General features: G+C 46.0%; 1 protein-coding gene across 4 annotated transcripts in view; it reads left to right on the top strand.

Moving 5' to 3' along the window:
- Positions 1 to 3,201: 3,201 nt before the first annotated feature.
- mtmr4 (myotubularin related protein 4) overlaps positions 3,202 to 20,540 on the top strand; it is a 39,385-nt gene continuing 22,046 nt past the window's right edge. For 2 of the 4 annotated variants that reach the window (XM_070843375.1, XM_070843374.1), the window contains exon 1: positions 12,898 to 12,957. In XM_070843375.1, the coding sequence (XP_070699476.1) occupies positions 12,913 to 12,957 (45 nt within the window). In that variant the 5' untranslated portion in view covers positions 12,898 to 12,912. Of the gene's footprint in view, positions 3,226 to 5,595; positions 5,687 to 6,818; positions 6,920 to 12,897; positions 12,958 to 20,540 lie in introns of those variants that run through there. The other 2 variants (XM_070843376.1, XM_070843377.1) reach the window with 2 other exon arrangements.

The following is a 20,540-nucleotide window of genomic DNA, read 5'->3' as shown; positions in this document are numbered from 1 at the left end:
CACACACACATAATGGCAATGAAAATAAATAGTGTCTGGCTGCAGCCAGAGTGCCGTAAACATGTTACATGCAGCACATGCTGCCGTCTGTGTCAGGGAGCTGCAGGAGAAACACATGGACCAGGCAGTCCACTGCTCCACCTTCAAGTGATGTGGCTCCAGTGATCAGACTAACAATCATTTATTAATTAAAAAATGAATAAATTAATTATTATTAATTGACTTTGTCCACCAAATGTCACAGAACCAGAGAAAGACAGCACACATCTTTTAGATGATTAATCAGTTATCAAAAGTGTTGTGAATGAATGATCAATGATCAATCACCCCCTAATCCTTTCAGATTTAGTTCTGACTGTGGTTACACTCATTTGATCTGCGTGGAACAACCCTTAAAACACATTTCCCAGAATTAACTCCTGCTGTGACCCTGTAAAAGACTTCCCCTCCATGCTGCTTCTCCCCTCCATTTTTAGGAATGTGTTTTAATGTTTTATGGTTCAACTCGTTCCCTCTCTCTCTCTTCACTTCCTGTAAAGAGCTGACACCTTTTCTACTGTCACAGTTAAAGAAGAGTGAGCAGCCCACCGGCTGACTGACTGACTGACTGACTGACTGACTGACTGTGACTGACTGACTGACTGACTGTGACTGACTGTGACTGACTGACTGACTGACTGACTGACTGTGGCTGACTGGCTGACTGTGACTGACTGTGACTGACTGACTGACTGTGGCTGACTGACTGACTGTGACTGACTGACTGTGGCTGACTGTGGCTGACTGTGACTGACTGACTGTGACTGACTGACTGTGGCTGACTGTGGCTGACTGTGACTGACTGACTGACTGACTGACTGACTGACTGACTGACTGACTGTGGCTGACTGGCTGACTGTGACTGACTGTGACTGACTGACTGACTGTGGCTGACTGACTGACTGTGACTGACTGACTGTGGCTGACTGTGGCTGACTGTGACTGACTGACTGTGACTGACTGACTGACTGACTGACTGTGGCTGACTGACTGACTGACTGACTGACTGTGGCTGACTGTGACTGACTGACTGACTGGCTGACTGTGACTGACTGACTGACTGTGACTGACTGTGGCTGACTGTGGCTGACTGTGACTGACTGACTGACTGACTGACTGACTGTGACTGACTGTGGCTGACTGTGACTGACTGACTGACTGTGGCTGACTGACTGACTGACTGACTGACTGACTGACTGGCTGACTGTGGCTGACTGGCTGACTGACTGTGGCTGACTGTGGCTGACTGTGACTGACTGACTGTGACTGACTGACTGACTGTGGCTGACTGACTGACTGACTGACTGACTGACTGACTGACTGCGACTGACTGACTGACTGACTGACTGACTGCGACTGACTGACTGACTGACTGTGACTGACTGACTGACTGTGGCTGACTGACTGACTGACTGACTGACTGTGGCTGACTGTGACTGACTGACTGACTGGCTGACTGTGACTGACTGACTGACTGTGACTGACTGTGGCTGACTGTGGCTGACTGTGACTGACTGACTGACTGACTGACTGACTGTGACTGACTGTGGCTGACTGTGACTGACTGACTGACTGACTGACTGACTGACTGGCTGACTGTGGCTGACTGGCTGACTGACTGTGGCTGACTGTGACTGACTGACTGACTGTGGCTGACTGACTGACTGGCTGACTGTGGCTGACTGGCTGACTGACTGTGGCTGACTGTGACTGACTGACTGACTGTGGCTGACTGACTGACTGGCTGACTGTGGCTGACTGGCTGACTGACTGTGGCTGACTGTGGCTGACTGGCTGACTGACTGTGGCTGACTGTGACTGACTGACTGACTGTGGCTGACTGACTGACTGGCTGACTGTGACTGACTGGCTGACTGACTGTGGCTGACTGACTGACTGACTGACTGTGGCTGACTGGCTGACTGTGGCTGACTGACTGACTGACTGACTGTGGCTGACTGTGGCTGGCTGACTGTGGCTGACTGACTGACTGACTGTGGCTGACTGACTGACTGACTGTGGCTGACTGTGACTGACTGACTGACTGACTGACTGTGGCTGACTGTGGCTGACTGACTGTGGCTGACTGACTGTGGCTGACTGACTGACTGACTGTGACTGACTGACTGTGGCTGACTGACTGACTGACTGTGGCTGACTGACTGACTGACTGTGGCTGACTGTGGCTGACTGACTGACTGACTGTGGCTGACTGACTGACTGACTGTGGCTGACTGTGACTGACTGACTGACTGTGGCTGACTGACTGACTGACTGTGGCTGACTGACTGTGACTGACTGACTGACTGTGGCTGACTGACTGGCTGACTGACTGACTGACTGTGGCTGACTGACTGACTGACTGACTGACTGACTGACTGACTGACTGTGGCTGACTGACTGACTGACTGTGGCTGACTGTGGCTGACTGACTGTGGCTGACTGACTGTGACTGACTGACTGACTGTGGCTGACTGTGACTGACTGACTGACTGTGGCTGACTGACTGGCTGACTGACTGACTGACTGTGGCTGACTGACTGACTGACTGTGACTGACTGACTGACTGACTGTGGCTGACTGACTGACTGACTGACTGTGGCTGACTGTGGCTGACTGACTGTGGCTGACTGACTGACTGACTGACTGACTGACTGACTGTGGCTGACTGTGGCTGACTGACTGACTGTGGCTGACTGACTGACTGACTGTGGCTGACTGACTGACTGTGACTGACTGACTGTGGCTGACTGACTGACTGACTGTGGCTGACTGACTGACTGACTGACTGTGGCTGACTGACTGACTGTGGCTGACTGACTGACTGACTGACTGACTGACTGTGACTGACTGACTGACTGTGGCTGACTGACTGACTGACTGACTGACTGTGGCGGAGCGCACGTACCGCTCAGTGTTTGCGTGGATCCAGTTTGTGCCGCGCTGTGATTTTCTATTGGTGCTCCTCAGGAGTGTCGTGGAGCCTGATTGGTTCCGCTGTGGGTGTGTTCGAGTCACTCGCTGGACCGTCCTTAAGCCCGATTGGCCGGTTCGGCTTCTGCAGCGCCATTGGTCCAGACCGAACAGCTTCCTGCTTGATTATTGGACGGCGCTGTTGTCATCACACAAGAATGCGGAAGTCGTGTAGTCTACTGAGTCACCGTTGTGTCAGCTGATTCTTTCTGAGTGAGTAACTCGATTTCTTTTTTGAAATTAAGTCACTTCTAAGTCATGTATTGTGTGTGACATGTTCCCAGGCTGTCAGACTTGTGTTGGACGTGTGAACCACAAGCCGTCTTGTCGTATTTTGTGGGAAAATTAGCGAATTTTACACACCAGCCTCTAGTAATATTGCTATCCGGCAGCTAGCATGATGCTAACGTTTACACACACACACACACACACACACACACACACTTTCGGTTTGTCCACCCTGGTCTCCTCTTAGCACAGTGTTAGGATGGAGCGAGGCTGCCTGCGTCCACTTTCACTTTCACCTTCGTGTCTTTCAACTTTGTCCCTGTTATCATATGTTCACACCTGTTGTGTTGTGACGACTCAGAGAGACAGACAGACAGGGGCAGAGAGAGAGACAGGGAGGGAGAGAGAGACAGGGGGGGGGGGGGGGGGGGGGAGAGAGACAGACAGGGGGAGAGAGACAGACAGGGAGGGAGAGAGAGAGATGGGGAGAGACAGACAGACAGGGGGAGAGAGAAACAGAGGGAGAGAGAGAGAGACAGACAGACAGACAGACAGAGGGAGAACACCTGCTGTTCCTGTAATGCTGGATGCTTCTGGTTACAGGGGTTGGTTTGGTGTTTGTGGCCGCAGGAAAGCACCGTGGACTCTGTGGAGGGGGACTCTGTGGAGGGGGACTCTGTGGAGGGGGACTCCGTGGAGGGGGGACTCTGTGGAGGGGGACTCTGTGGAGGGGGACTCTGTGGAGGGGGACTCTGTGGAGGGGGACTCCGTGGTGCTTTCCTCCCCACTGGGCTGGAAATGAAATGTATAGTCATGAGGAAGAGAAAGTGGTTTGACAAAGTCGATCCTGACCCTCACCACCACTGTCACTGAGTGTGTAGACTCTGCTGCAGCAGTTGGCCTTTGATAAGTTTTACACTCACATTCACACGCTGGCAAGTGAACTACTTCTCAATCTAAACGTCTACAGCTAAGTGTCATTTTTTAAAATGAACGATTGATTGATTCGCTGCTTATTGACAAGACGAATGTTTGGTCTAGAAAATGTGAAAAATGGTAAGGAGTGCCTCTGATGGCACCGGACGAGCTCATTCAGCTGAAATCAGAGGATGTTTGGTGTTTTACACTGATGAATGACTTCAGCTGCAATGAACCATTAACATGTTAGACTGTTTTCGTCAGTGGTGGGTCGTGTGGCTGCATCACCACTGTGACACTTTGAGGGAGGAAACCCAGTCAAATGAACCCTTCATTCATGAAGCTCAGCATGTCAGAAAGAGTGCTCTGGTTTTGGTGCTGTTACACTGTGTTTCCTTGTGGCGGGAGGTGTTTCTAACATCAGCTTTAATAAATGACTGATGAAGGATGGAGAAGCGTGTGCTTTGACCTTCTATACATTTGTATAGCAACATGGTTACATGTTGCTATACAAACTTTGTTGGCTCGTTTTGTTTCCCTCACCGCTGAGATGGTGATGATGATGATGATGATGATGATGATGGTGATGATGATGGTGATGGTAGGTCTTGTGTTAGGTGTAAAAAGAGGAAACACTTTTGCAGAGACACGTTTTTACCCCTCAAAGTAAGTTATTGTGTCGGTGCTGACACTCTGGGATCGTATCAGTACTAACATAACAACATTTCAACTGCTACCCAGCTGTCATAAAGCTCATGTTGACTGAAATCATTGTTTCCTTTTGTGAATCCCTGAGTGAACAGACAGCAGAGAGGGAGTATCACATGCAGTAGTGTTTAGTGAACCAACAAGGCCTTAGCATTAGATTGTCAGCTTACTCGCACACAGCAGTAACAATACCGTTGGATTTAACATGTGTGTATGTGAAGTGTGTCTGTATGCAGAAAGAGTGATTCAGGGTTCTCTCTCCTCATTTCTCTACCGTGTTTGTGTGTAATTCTGTTAATGAAAAGCTATTCTAACCAGATATTTGTTGAATTAGATTGCTCAGCACACCTTCTTTTTGTACAGTTAAATAGTTTGACACATTTCTGAGCCGGTGGGTGACTCATACCGCTGAGACAGTGCTGCGATATTGTACCTTTTCTGAAAGCAATTAGGACTGGTTGCCTACATGTGGTGATTTCTATACTCACGACCGATTAGTGATGAAAGCCATGCCTTTTGACAAAACGGGTCATGAGAGGAGGTGGGCGACACGTAGAGAGTCCGTGCCCTGTAGTATTCTCCCACTTTGAGAAGCCTGGCACTTAGAGAGTGGGAGGGAGCCAGAGTAAGCAATAGAGACAGAGCGAGGGAGGGAGGGAGGGAGGGAGGGAGGTATGTCATGCACTGGATTACAACCAGTGTGTGTTTGGGAGACGGAGACTGCTGCTACTTTGCAAGACTTTGAGCTTTAATTCAATCTTAAAAGGCAGAGAGACGCTTCAGCGCAAAGGTTGCGGACTGAATCCAGCTCTTTGTGCAGGTAAGAGACGGCAGCCCAGGGAATAGTATTTTGCAAGTTGAGAGTAGTAATTTTTTTTTTTTTTCTTTTTGTGGAGCTGTGTGCAAAAGGGGGTGTGTCTGGGGAAAAAAAGAAAGAGCAGGCAAGTGAGAGAGAACTTGAATCCACTTTCGTGCCGTGTCCTTGTAATCAATGTATTTAGTTAATTGTTTAGTCTGGTCCTAAACACAAGGCAGTGACCCATGTGTCCATGTTTTGTCCAGCTGTCTGTGTGTGCTGCTCTTTACACTAAACGTACCCTGAGCTTCCTGACTGAGCTCACATATGCACAGGAAGAGAAGGCAGTGCAATGTGAGGGCGTTACTTTTCATGCAGTTATTAAGTGAGTCGTGTGAAATGTGTGATTGTCAGACTGCTCGGTATTTCACTGTCTTCATTTACTGTCAGTGTTTACACGTGTTGCTTTACCATTCCATGTACAGCCACTGCAGCCGTGCACAGCACTGTTCAGACATCCCGTGCTAGGACTGATATTAGAACCTCCCGCTCATGTTGTTTGAAGATCAGGATATCCACCTCAGTGCACCAGCCCAGCACGGTGTGTTGGCCGTGTGGAAGACTTGTGGAGTTTGTCTTCATCTGCTGTCTGCTTCTCCCGCACTTATCTGTTTGTCTGATAATCCAGTGAGAAATGTTGAGTTTGCATTTCCTGTAAATCAGAGTCCCCCCCCCCCTGTCAGATCACGTCAGGTGATGTGCTCCAAAGTCTCCGTCAGACTTCACACATGTTCCTGCATGTCTGTCTGCAGCAGTGCATGTGTGGAGCATGTTTACAGTGGCTTGACCTGATTAGGGGGGAGTGCTTCTTGTCCCATCACTCTGAATGCACCACACTTCTGAGAGCTGTTGAATTGTGGGGATTTTGCGGTGGTAGCAGGGTGGTGATAAAATGTGAAAAGTGCTTCTACAATGCTGCATCTTATGATTTTAGTGCCAGCTTCTGTTCTACTTGCTGTCCTGCTGTACTTTAGACCAAGGAAGGTTGGTTTTTGGAGTCAAGCCCTCGACGCAATCACACACTCCACGACCGCCCACACACACACACACACACACACAAGCCATGTCTGAAGGTAGTGTGTTTTTCTGTTGGCAGGAGCCATCGCTGGCACGGCAGAGCCCAGTAGACCGGAGGAGAGGGAGGGATCTGAAGAGGAGCGCCCAGACCGACTGTCTACAGCACTGGCTGGCAGCATGGTGAGCCAGTCACACTACAGGGGAGGGGACCCTATCTGCTTATATACACTGATTGCTATTAAACTAGGTGCCACACTGAACTCTCCCTCATGCTTCCTGATGGTAAAATGGCAACGTGGGACTTTTTCAGTCTCCCACAGGAAATGGCACAATACTCTTAAAGGCCTAAAGTTCAGGGTGTTGCAACACGCTGAACAACAGAATGCATCACTCAGACTTTTATCAGGCTTCTTAAGAAGCCACACGTGAGGTTTAGGGCGGTCCCTTCCTATTCAGACTGTAAACGTTTCTTTTGTTTCTTTGTCATACAGCAGTTATCATATATGATACAGAAATATAGAAATCGCTGTTAAATATGCAGGGGCAGTAAAACAATTGTGCTCCTTAGATAATGGCCAGAAAGACTGTGGTGATGACTTGTGACAGTGCTGTGTACAAAAGGGACTCTACCGATCACATTTTGACATGTATTTGTGTAGGATCATGTAATTGTTGCTGCACTAAACAGGGATTTGTGGGACACCAGTTTGAGTGAGAAAGTAGATCATCCCCAGGCAGCGTCTCTCTTCACCACAGTAGTAGTTTCCTCAGCAGGGTCACGAGCGTATTGCGTTGTTTTTCATTTGGGAACGTGCCGCTGCATTGGTAAGAGTGCTGTGTAGCAAGTAACAGATGTTACAAGGCTTTGGCGTTAGCTCTCTGCCACGTGTCTGTTTTGCACATCCGGACCTCCTGATCACATGAAGAAGTATTAAAAGTATTGAATGTGCACGTCCTTAAGTAAGACAGTAAACCCATCAGATCTATTCGGTGATCGCCGTTCTGAATGTGAGCCTCAGTTAAATGATCAGAATGTGAAATGAAATGCTAAGCGAGTGGCGAAGGTGTCCACCCAAGATGACCAAGGCAGCGCTCTGCCACAGGAAGTTCTGAACTGGGATCTGCTGATTGCCCTCTAGTGGATGCTGGGTGCCAAACTAAGACCATGGTTTTTTTGCATTATGTAATGTCACCATGAAAGTAGTTGCTCCAAATAGATGGAGAAATACTTCAAGTACTTCAAGTTGCTACGTGCATTGTTGAGTTTCAGATTTTTGCTGTGTGTGAGACAAGCAGTGGTTTGTCTCATCATGCTGCAGCCCTGTGCCTGAGGGTTGTAATTACACTGAAGCACAGCAAATATAACATGCACGACTATTTGGAGGTCGCAACACTACTTACATTTCAAATGAGTCACACAAGCGTGTGTTTTTGTTTTACAATAATTATTAGGTGTATATGTTGACAATAACTTGATTTGACTGAAGTGCTCTGAATATGTATTACTCTGAAATTTTAGCATTCAATAATACAGTATGTAGTAATAGTACCATTGTACTCAAAGCGTTTTTGGGAAAGCCCAGGCTCATGACGGCCTGTCCCTTTGCTCTTTCTCAGTGAATGTACTTCAGCCAGGACAGACAGTGCTCTAATAGAGGGGAAGCAGTGACCAGATGACTGACAAATTCCTCTTGAAACTAATGGCTGCAGCTTTTATAGGACAGAAATAGGAAGTGTAACAGGAGGATGTGTGTCCCGAGGTTCTGGTCAACCGGGTCCACAGAATGCCACCGTGGCCGGCTGCCCAGCTCTCAGCCTTTTTATGGGACACACACAGTCGAGCTCTGGGCTTAATTGATGGCGCGGCTGATCGCCCAATAATGTGCCCACCGAGCCACATAAAATCAGTATGTTGACCTCAGCTAGTCCTGTGTCAAAGTTCAGTTTCTGAAAGGCATGTCTTCACGGACCTCTCCTTGCTTAGTGCGTTACACTTCAGGTGTGGTCAGAAGTGTGCCGGTAGGTGTACAGACCACACCCTATGTTGGACTACATTGCTGCAGCAGGTGAGAAGTTCGAGCACTGGAGATCATCTGGACCTATATCTGTAGCTAAGCTCCCCTTTGATTGATAAATGCACAGACATTTGTGGAATTCGTGCAACATAAATATGCTTTGTTGTTTGTTTTAGAAGTATGGTATAAACCCAAGTTAGTGCTGCGTGTCCACAGCTAATGGTGCCTCTACCTGTTCTCAGTTGATCTAAGGGTCTAATTTTCTCAGGTGTGATTGTGAGACTTTATTCCAGCAGTTTGTTCCACAGGTAATATGATCCTTTTAATCCTGTCTTGTGAAGCAACGTTTGATTGCTTCCCAGCCCCCGGCTTTCTCACTGAAACAAAACGGGAAGTATTGAGTTCATACTGGTGTCCACTCATGCAGCCGTATTGTTGGCAGGATAATGCGAGCATGGAAACGAGGACAATGGGGTTGTTTTACCCTGCCCTCAGCAACCCAGGATGCGTCGTGAAGCTACCTTGTAGAGGTAGTGTGGAACTAAGCAGAGAAGTTTGCGTTTCTGTGTCACTGCCCCATATGATGTCACCTGCTTACATAAGGACCAAGTCACCTGTATGTGTGTTTTATTTCTAAACACAGTGAGTAGACACCAGGAGCTTGCAGTGGTGGTTGTAGTTAAAGCCAGAGGGTTAATTCCAGGTTGTTGTTAATGATTTCAGTGTTTCTCTCCTTGAAGGAACTTTTGCTTCTAGCACTGTTTGACCGGTCAGTGTCTGGTTCCCTCTCCCTCTGTTTCATTCCACTGAAATTATAAGAACTTTGTTGGTTTGTTCAAAGCTGTATGAGCCTTTTATTATCAGAGCCTGTTGAGCTGAATATGAGATGGTTTTTTCTGCCAGCCAATCCAAAAACGAGTACTAAACAAGTTGCATGGACACATGGGACCGGGATGCTGCAGTCATTTAACCTACACAATTATTGTCATTGGTTGTAAAACACTTGTTGTGGACTGCAGAGTGCAGAATAGTTGCAGGTTATGGTCTGTATGGTTTTAGATTGCACATAGAAGCAGCTGTATGGCTGTTAATGCGTTCACAAACACAGATGTGCAAATGCTTTCTTGTTGGATTTTAGCTCCACATACCATAGACACCTCTCCTGATGCCTCATGTCTTATTCATATCCTACTTCTATAGCTGTGTGTCAACATGTACACTGACACTCTGCGTTGGTGACTCGCTGCCCTCCTTTCCTAAAATAAAACCAGAGACACAAGAGGCCAAATCTGGTGCGCAGAGAGGGGGAATTTGAAGCCCAGTGTTTGGACCGTGGTGCCACTTACCACAAGTTTGGCTTTTTTTTTAAATTTTTTTTTTTTATGGATAAACTGTAAATTGATTTGAAAGCTTGAGCTGTACACGGTCTGGTTCAGAGTTAGAACTGATAAAGTGTAAATAAAGTGTTTTTTACAAGTTTGATTACACAAATTCTGTTCCCTCTAAAAGTAGCTCAGATTTGATTGGTCTACTAGCTGATGTTGCACTCAAAGTCTGAATTAGAGTTCAGAAATCGCCGTATAGTCTCACTAACTTGATGAGGTTGCACTTTCCCGGAATATGAGAAGAATTTATAGTTGGGATTTTACCAAAGAAATAAACCCTTCAGACCGACATGCACTGTATATTCTTCTCTACCATCGCCCACACAAGCAAACAGTGAAACCCACATCTACATGTACAGTGGTATGTTTGGCCTTAGCTGCAGCGCATGGGGCTTTATTTCACTTCTTCATTTCACTTGAGGGAAATAAATGTAATGAGTTCACAGCCCTACCATGTGACATGAAAATGATTCTCTGTAAGGTTTCGCTTAATTTGTGGAAGTGCACATTTAGAGTCCATTTACCTGATGAGATGGAAGTCATACTGCACATCATGAGTGCAATGCACCATTCTTCGTGCAGCACATGGCTCTCCTTTCTAACATGCAGACACACTAAAGATACAAGTTTAAAGATAGTTCAGGCGGGGCATTCAAAAAAATGATTATGGTGTGTTCTAAAGTCAAGTCGAGTGTGCAGCGTGGAGTAGAATAACTACATGGATGGATGCAATGAAAGGAGCAGATTTTCCTACTAGACAGAAACGGAAACGTTTTGCTTAAACAAACTTGGGTAAAATTAGTGATAATTCTCTAATCAAAAACCGATAAAGATAAAACCAGTTTCATTTACAACAGCCGACTGGAGATGCTGCGCTCAAAGCAGCAGCTGAGTGATGTGCTGAGAAAACATGTTGACGCCATGAGGTTAAACAACACGCTGAAATGTCTTGCTGTTATGTAACTCGTGATAGACCTGTGTGATTTGTAGCATTTATCCACATTGGGTTACTGCACTTGTTACTGTGGTATCTATGTTTTCATTCCAACAGAACCTGAGTTGATAACTAATACTTTCAATTCAGTGATACTGTAATTTTTGTTGACCTTCACACCTAAGCATAGGTCAAACATGTTGCTGGTGGCTGTAGTGTAACGAACATCATAGATTTCTGGCTCTGGCAGTAATGACAGGTCCCTGTATACAGCAGTTGAAATGTGTTTCTTTGAGCTGGATTTGAACTGTCAGACCTACAATACACATTATACTGGGGTCAAGAGGAACAATATACTTGGTTTGGTTTATTTTTCATGGATTACAGATGAGCACAATAAATTATTACACCTGCCTCACTATCTATGAAAAGTCATCCTGTTCAAATAAGGCTTTACCATGTCAGAATGACAGTGCGGCACCTCCCCGGTAAAATTAATCCTATTTAAATAGTGCTGCGTTGTCGTTGTGCATTCAGCCTATGCTGCGTGTACTACATTATACGTGTTGCATAACGTGGGGTCATACAGCTGAAGGCTAGTGGTTGTCACGACTCTGCCAGGGAGGAGGGTGGGGTAAGGGGAGGGAAGGAGAGCTTTGTGTCCCCCTGTACAATACGGCACACTGTGTACGCCGTATACATCCAATGACCTTCTCCCAGTATTCTCTCACATATGAAGGTGCCGCAGCTAAGAGCTGTCCACTGCACCGATGTGCTGCATTTAGTGTCGGACGGTGCCAAGAAAGGGAGAGGAGGAAGCTGTGTCTGTATATTGCTGTGTCATGGAAGATCCCCGCATAGACTCACTCTCGCTCAGCCCCCGCCCCCCTTCTGTCCTCTGCCACATGTTTGCATCCTGCACGAGATCAATTGCTGCCAATGCAACGGTTTCGTGATGGGATACCATCCGACCACTGGATGGGGTGTCTCTCTGTTCTGTCTGTATGCGTTTGCCTCAGGTTGTGCCGTGCGTACTGCGTAGCCCGTGCACACCGCAGCTAGCATACAACGTGTGCACTTGGGAAACAGCCACAGTGTTCTGTGCTTGATGTCAGATGGTGCATGCGTGGCAGTCGCGGCATCTTCTGGTTGCCGGCGGTACACTTCTAGGCTTTACCGCCTTGTTGCTGAGAGAGAGGCGTATTTATTAGGAGATGTCGGTGAAGGGTGAACAAGGAGGGAGTGGGGGAGGAGTAAGGGATGAGAGGGAGACGGGGGGAGAAATGTGAGAGAGGGAGATGGATGCGCATGCAGAGGGTGGAGCTTAGCATCAGGCAGCTCCCTCGGCCCTCCTTTCTCTCCTGCTCTCTCTTCTCACAGTTTCTCCTCATCCATTTGCTACTGTTGGGAAGGCACATCTGCAGTCATTTCATCACTTCTGCTTTCTCTTCACCTCCAGCTCAGCTGATCGTGTGGACCGCTGCTCTTGTTTTGTATCCTTATGGACTATCCTCCCTCTCACAGCAGTGCAACAGGGGCTGTCTTCAGACACCAGCGTGCTCTCTCTTTTCACTCTGGGAGTGGTGGGGGGGTGGGGTGGGTTCCTGAATGAGAGCCTGGACTCGCGTGTTGTCCCGCAGCACCTCTTGAGGAGGGGGAACGTGTAAAAGGTGGGGTGGGGGGGGGCCGGGGCGGCAGGCAGAGGGGTTCAGAGTGGACGAGGGGTGGAGAGGCTCTGGCTGGGAGAAGAATGGTAATGCCGGCTCCTCGTGCGCCGGTCGTGCTGCTGCTGCTGTGTAGGCTGCGTGTCATTCAGGCACAGCCCTGCCTCTCCTCGACATGAGCCTCACAGGAAGGGTGTCCTGCTCCATGCTCAACTGCTTTGTAAGTCCACAGGGTTTTAATTTGGTGCTCGTTTTTGTTTGCAAGTCTGGTGTGTGTGTGTGTGTGTGTGTGTGTGTGTGTGTTAAAACCCTCTCCTCTCTAACTCTCTGTTTGTGTGTGCCTGCCGGCCTATCAGTGGGGGATGGGGGGGGGGGGTGTTGGTCGACACACGTGAGCGCTGCGGTAATTAGTAACACAGTGACTCCACATACAAACAATTCAATCACCTCAGTGTCTTTGCATGTGTGGGATGATGAAAAGCTACTTTATTACTCTCATCACTCACCTCTTGTGTGAAAGGCTGCCGGCATGTTGATTGGCAGGGAGGAGAGAGGTCCTGTCAGGAGTAAGACGTGTAGAGCAAGCACTGTTCCAGCCTCAGAGCGGAGCAGAGAGTGTTTTCACCGCAGTGGAGGATGTGCATCGACCAGTTAGTGTTACTGGGCTGTTTAGGGGATATAGGACTGATGTAGAACTGGTGTTTCTCTTCGTTTGCACCCTAAGACGGACTGATGATGAAAAGGTTGATGATTTAGGAACAACGCGGGCTGGTCTTAGCCTCACCTCCCAGGGCCTGTAATAGCTGCTGGTTTCAAAGTTAACCTATGTCCTTTCAGTGGTGGCCACAGTCCACTGTCCGGGCCTATTAATTGATAACTTTTTCATTTGTCTTTTACAACTAAACATTAAATTCTTTCTCATTTTGCCAGCAGTACAAGGTACAAGGTTAATTTGTTAGTCATTCTACAACAAGGGTTGCATAATGAACTGCAAGTTGTAGTCCCAGCTGCTCTATAAGAAAATAAGAAAAAAGCCAAAAGAGTTTTTAAATTATATTGAAGTGTGGAGGATGAAATAAGTCCTAGAACCTTAATTCGGCCCACTTCAGGCTGGAAGGAGTCTTACAGCCTGAGTCATATTATTGGTCCTCTAAGTATAATATCGGACTTTCCAAACGTACCTATAACCCAATAGGTTATTGTCTCATTCAGATATTTGGTTTTGCAATAATTTTCTCAGGGATTTTGCCAAGGCTGACAAAACTAGCATTCGGTAACTGAGTCAGGTTCCACATCATATGTCATGAAATGAAATGAAGATGAACCGTTCAATTCTCTGTGTGCCAAAAGCTAACATCAGTATGCTAACATTGTCACCATGACATTGCTAACATGCTAATATTTAGCAGGTTTAATATTTACCATGTTCAACATGCTCTTATGCTAACATAACATTTAAAGAACCTGAACTCAAAGTAGAGCTGAGGTTGATGGGAGTGTCTGTAGTGTGGCAGATATTTGATCATGAACCAAAGTGTTTTTAGGCTGATGATGGACACTTGAGGGATCACCAAAGTTTTTGGGCCAATGCGTTCGGTTTATGTTGAGGAATTTCACTGGATAAGTTAAAGTGATGGCGGTCCATCTGATAGTTGTGGAGATATTTAAGTCTGGACCAAAGCGGTGGACTGATTGACTGACAGAGATGCTCGCATAGCTGAAAACAATAGCAATAGGTAGTAGTAATGGAAATCAGTTCAAGGGATACTAGAAAAACCATTAGACGTTGGTGTACTGATCCAGTGCACAGACTTACTGTCTCTAGACCGCACTGAATGAATTCTTGGATTGTAGCATTGCACAATGTGATGCTAGCATCAGACAATCAGCATGACAACAATCAGTATTACTATTGGGAAAGCTCCACTTTAATTTCCCCAACAACAGTCTCTGCTAGAGAAAGTTATCAGGTGGATCAGGAGGAGTGCAGCTGCTGGCTCCTCTTCCTCCTGCTCGTTTCTTTGTGACCAGACATGGCGAGGCTTTACACAATTTATGATCTCTCTTTGACATGTCTGCGTGCAGCTGAGTCAGCATCTGTATAATTTAGTACGCACGTCCCCTGTTCTTCATCACAGGTCTGTTGGTCCTCTCCTGTGGAAGAGGGCTGCGGTGTTGTTTTCATCATCACGACCACTGTTGTGATCCAGCTATGGAAAAAAGCATCTTGGGTTGCAGTTCCTTTTATCTCACATATATCATGTTTATCTCCCTCTGCGATATGTTGTCTGCATCAAATGGAGCTATAAAAAGACTAATTGAATTGGCTAAGATTTTTCCATGAGTCAGAATCTATTATGCCCACTACTTAATTTAATAAAGGGTGCAAGTACAGCCAAAAGCTTTTGGGGTTTACAGTATGCTATACAGAGCAGTGTGCCTGTGATGGGGCTGGACTTGGGTCTAAATACTGCCTGACACCCAGACTTCAGAACTACACAGTTGAATGACGGAGTCGGTGTTTTACAGCACAGAGGAAGCTGTCGTAACCACAGTGACAGTATGAGACAGAGCAGCTGTAGTTTTAGTATTTTTCTGTTGTAAGAGGACGATTGGCTCTTAGCTGGCATTTTGTGCTGTTTTCTCTCATCTGTTGTCTGAAATGTGTGTCTGCCGTCTCCCACACGGAGAGCAAGTCCTTCTCTGTTCGCTGTCTGTTGCCTTTTGACTTGTAATCCAGTAAAAGTTGTTTTCTCAATGAAACATTCCCCTTGTTTGTTGGTGTGTTAATGTTTTGAGAAGCACTTTATCGTCCACCAGGTCATTACATTGTCTAAATAAGGCACCGGTGTCTTCAACATGCCTATGTAGAAAGGTCTGTTCACTTCTGTTTGCCACAGTGTGATTCTCCACTTGGTACATTTCTTCAGATGAATTCTGCCTGCTCATACAACAACGCTGCCCCTGCCCCGTCTCCTCGGCCTGAGCCCAGTTATAAGACCAAAATGGGAGTGATCATTCAGAACACGGCGGTCTATGAAATATTAACATAGCCGGAGAGAGGACAGGGGAAAAGAAAAGTGCATTTGAAAAGATTCATCATAGTCTGCCATCTTTGATGTTGGCCTAATACTCAGACTGCACTGCCCAACTCAGCTCTCAGAAGAGACTATCTTTGTCTTGACTGTTTTTCATATTTGCTGCTTGTCATTCTACCCTGTCCTTGCATCCTCTGTTCCCATCCACACTCGTCCTTTTCCTACAGCCTGACACCTCATTTGGGGTCATCCTTTGCATTTCAGACAATGTGCCAGGCTGTGTCTGCCTCACTTACTATATGCAAAAAAATGGCAAATAACTGGACACTTAAAAGCAGGCATAAGTACACGTCCCACACATATTTAGGAGGTCACCTCAGCATCATGTAGTGATTCTCTAATCTGCATAACTCTAGGACAAAGCCCCCGTCAGATTAAGTGAATAATCTGGTGAGTAAAGACGGAAAATTGTTTCCAAAAGCTTTAGAGAGAAAGTGACTCGGCCTCTAAAAAGAGGCTGTTGTATCCATGGCAACCAGACACTTATTCATGAGGACTGTGCCAGTGTCTTTTTCAATCTCGCTACCTATTCCACGTTTGTGTTGTCATGCCGTCTGTTCTGCTCACTTTTCCATTCACACACATGCAGAAGTTTCTGGATGGACGATTAAAACCGTATTTTAGAGCATTGAAATGAGCCCGACGCATGCAGACCATTCAGCTGCTTGCTGAAAGCATCGCTGTTATGGCAGTACATGTTACACGTGTTATCCACTTCAACATTAATATCTGAGAAATGCACGGTGGTGTATGTGTATGCACGCATGCCTGTCAGCTCCAGCTTTTTGATTGCTGGTTGGACAAAGGTGGGGGAGGGTGCGCAGGCTCACAGCAGTGACGAAGCAAAAACGTGTCGGGCACAGGACAAGCTGTGCTCCATCTTTGTGAGTCGGTTAGAAGTGAGAGCATTTCTCTTTTCCCTTTTTAATCTTCTGTAAGCTGATTGTCTGGTTGTGGACACAACGCAGTGGACCACAAATCAGAAGACAGAAGTGCCCCGCTGCTTGTGTTTGTTTGTCCATGCCACGGCAGAGTTTGAAGGCCTGTCATGATGGAGTGTTGTCTGCCATGTGGAAGGACTGACAAAGCTGTAACAAGGCTGTCTGCAGGTTTTAGCTGCTTCAAGTCTTCCTCCAAACGCTGCAGCAGTGATATCTGCGTATCTTTAATGCAGCGCAGTCTTTCTGTCACTCTCCACATCCTTCTGTTGTCTCTTTAAACTGCCATAATGAGGTGTCAGGCAAACAATTTGAAGTGTACCATTTTCACTGTAATGTTTATAAAGTATGTCTAGCACCCATGCATCAGTAGCCTACGAGCCTGTCTGTGTGTATACAGCTGTTGTCGTGGACCTTTGGAGTAATACAACATCTACACAACTTTTAGTCAGCAGTTATTTTGCCTCTAAAGTACACTGTGTTCTAACAGGCCTCACAGGAGTGCAATGTCAGGTCTGCTCCATAAGAGAATTGAGTAAATTGTGCCAAGTGTCTGGTGCAGCACAAGACCTATAGCAACCAAGTGAGTGGATAGAGTATTGATGTAGGGTGTGTGTGTGTGTGTGTGTGTGTAAAGATTGAATGCATGTACCTCTCAGCTGATTAGCATTGAATTATGCAGAGGGAGGTTCTATGTCGATAGATTCTCCAGTAATTTATGAATGCTGCCTGGCACGTCACAGTAAACTTTATTCTGCCTGGATGGCCGGCTGGTGGTTCAGACTGCCCGGCAACAGTGTGTGACATCAACCTGTACTGACCCAACCCTTGCAGGATGCCTGTGATGGATGGCCACTGTCATGGTCCGCCCATTCTCAGGTGAAAATAAGTCAAATTGATGATGCACAGCTGCCTCATCAGTCTGATACTGAAGGCCGACTCAGGTCAAAGGTCAAGAGACTAGTGGGGTTGCATTGCAGAGGGATTTGGAGAAGTTCAGAGGAGTTCACCAGTCTAAAATTAGTGTTGACTGGAGTAGCTTCCACCTCCATTACTGGCATTTACATTTACAAGTAAAATCACTAAGACATTTGAGTCAGGGAGATTAAAAGAAGCTATACACTGCTTGTGTCTGCTATCCCTTGTTTACGAACTCCGACAAATCAGGGCTGCAACTAATTTCATTAGTGATTATTGTCTGGATTAATTGGTTAATTATTTGTCCTGTAAAATGTGTCCAAAGCCAAGGTTGATGTCTTCAAATGTCTGGTTTTGTCTACAACCCAAATATATTGAGATTACTTTCATAGAGGTGTTAAGAAACTAGAAAATATTCACATTGAAGAAGTTTGAATCAGAATTTTGACTTTTTTCTTAAAAATGACTTGAACTGATTAATCTATCAAAATTGTTGGCTATTAGTTTGATAGTTGTTGACTAATTAATTAATTAGTCAATGAATCATTGCAGCTCTACCATAAATACTTAACACATCAGAAGTTTTGTCAGGTATGACTATGAGCAGTAGCTAGTGGTGGGGCTAACCAGGCTAACCAGGCTAACCAGGCTAACCAGCAGATGGGAAGACGGCATTAGCATGAACATACAGGGTGCATTTGGAGGAAATGGAGCCCACAGTCATGTCGGACTGGACTTCAGGCACCTTTTAAAGGAGACCTCTCAGTCTGGCACAGCCTTGACAGCCGCCTCAATGGCTACCGTCAGTGCTGCCATTTATTAAATTTATGGTGTAGAAGTAGCAGGTAGACTGGCTCTGTGTTGTGGCTTATCTCATTAATCTCTCCCACACACAGGCTAAGCCAAAGTAAGCCTTCAGGACAAACTCTGCTCCCTGCCCGAGGACCCCTAAGACCTTGACACCTGGACTCTGTTCTCACTTGACTTAGAATAAGGGCTTGAACTATCGATTTTCATGATGGATTGATCTGCCGGATCAAAGGACTGGGATGATTATCAAAATAATGATCAGTCATCTGTTGATGGACTGATCTCTGAATTGGTTCTGCTCAACATATATTCCTTCTTGACTTCTTCACTTGGCTAAAACAGACTGAACTATTGTGTGACTTGGTAATTTGACCTCATGAATTTGTCAACATTTCATTATCTAAAATTGGCAAATTTTGAACACTTTGAAATGAATAATTACTCCTCAGACCTTCTTTCCTTCCTTCACATCTAAGGTGTATTATGTCGGCTGTAAGCTACTGACTCAGTGCTGCGGCTTTAGACGGGCTGTTTGTCCTCAGTCAACAAAGATCTACATCACACAAACTGATAAATCATGCTTGAGCTATCCTGTTCCTATGATCAATATGCCTCTTTTTTAAATCATATGGTGACAGGTTGGTGACTTGTAGAGGAGGGCTTGTCACCGTGGGAACACCATCTCCATCTGTTACCAGATAACCCACTGGGTGGTATGCTCATCATGTGGTTTAATCACCGGCTTGGACCTTTGGATGACAAGATGTAATGATTGTAAACATGGCAGGAGGGGGATTCTTTCTGTAATGTATGACATTTTGTGTGTCATTTGTCTTGGGACACAAGTCTTTCATTAGCAAGAGCCCAGGCTCAGTCGGTAGCTGGGGTCCACTGAAAAAAACACAGGTGCTTACATTCGGCCTCCCTCTGGTCCCTCATCAGGACTCCATTGCTGTTTTCATTAAGGAACAGCATCGACATACGGTCGCACTCAGATAGAGAGGCCTAATCCAGCAGGGCAGCAAAGGTAGCAGCGTTCAGGCATCCAGAAACCAGACTGGGTTTATAATGCAGAAATGAACTGAGTGAAAGTCATGCCTGCACAGGACATAGCAAATGATCATAAACCTGGATAATGTTCCAGTCACACATGCAGGAAGCAGAGTTTCTGGAAACATCACAAACTTGATCAAATGAGATTCAGAATTGGGACACTACTGTGTACTACTGTGCTTGAGGTTAATAAGTAAAGACTTGTTTTTTACAAATCTTGGGTGAAAGAGAATAAAGAGCACCGGCATGTCCTTCAATTTGATCATTGGATTACGTTCTACCTTTATCTCCCCAGTGATTGGAGTATGACCTACATGTAATGTTTGCTCAGGCTGAGAGGGGCACTGGCACTCTGAGCTGCAAGGACGGGGTCAACTGTCCTCTTTGTTCCTCTCTCACTCTCATCCCGGTTGCTTCTTGAGGTGTTGCAGTCTAATTTTAGCCAACCATCTATTATAACTTGATAAGACTGCATTTGGATGATTAATTTATCAGGAACCCCAGAAATGTGAGATTAAATTACTCTCCATGGTCCTCTTACATGTCATAGAAGCATCTTAGTTATTGAGTATCAAAAGTGAATTATTTCAACTCTGTGGGTAAAAACAGGTGGAGTGTGTAAAATACTACTGCTGTGTCCCGGTGTCTTTGTTTGCACAGGACTGTAACACCCAGTCACAAAGTCTACAGGCTTTTGGCATCTGATGTCATTTGTTCATGTGATACCTACCTGTGCTGAAGCAAACACAATAAATATGTAAAACTTGCGTTCTTCCTTCAGCATTATCTTTAATCAAGCAGGGAAACTTTAGGATCACATGGTAAACACTGTAAAATGCTTTGCCTCATTGGCCTGACACATGGTTGCGTGTCCTCTATTTAAAGGAAATTTTGGATCCCTCGTGGTCAATATTTAATCTCCTACGTGACGTCTGTGAGTTAGCAGCTGGGGATTGTGAAATTCTACAAATTCAATACAAGGACAC

This window comes from Pempheris klunzingeri, chromosome 14 (assembly GCF_042242105.1).
Source record: "Pempheris klunzingeri isolate RE-2024b chromosome 14, fPemKlu1.hap1, whole genome shotgun sequence".
Lineage (NCBI taxonomy): Eukaryota > Metazoa > Chordata > Actinopteri > Acropomatiformes > Pempheridae > Pempheris > Pempheris klunzingeri.
The sequence above is the reverse complement of the archived record's forward strand: the minus strand, read 5'-3'. Positions and strand labels throughout refer to the sequence as shown.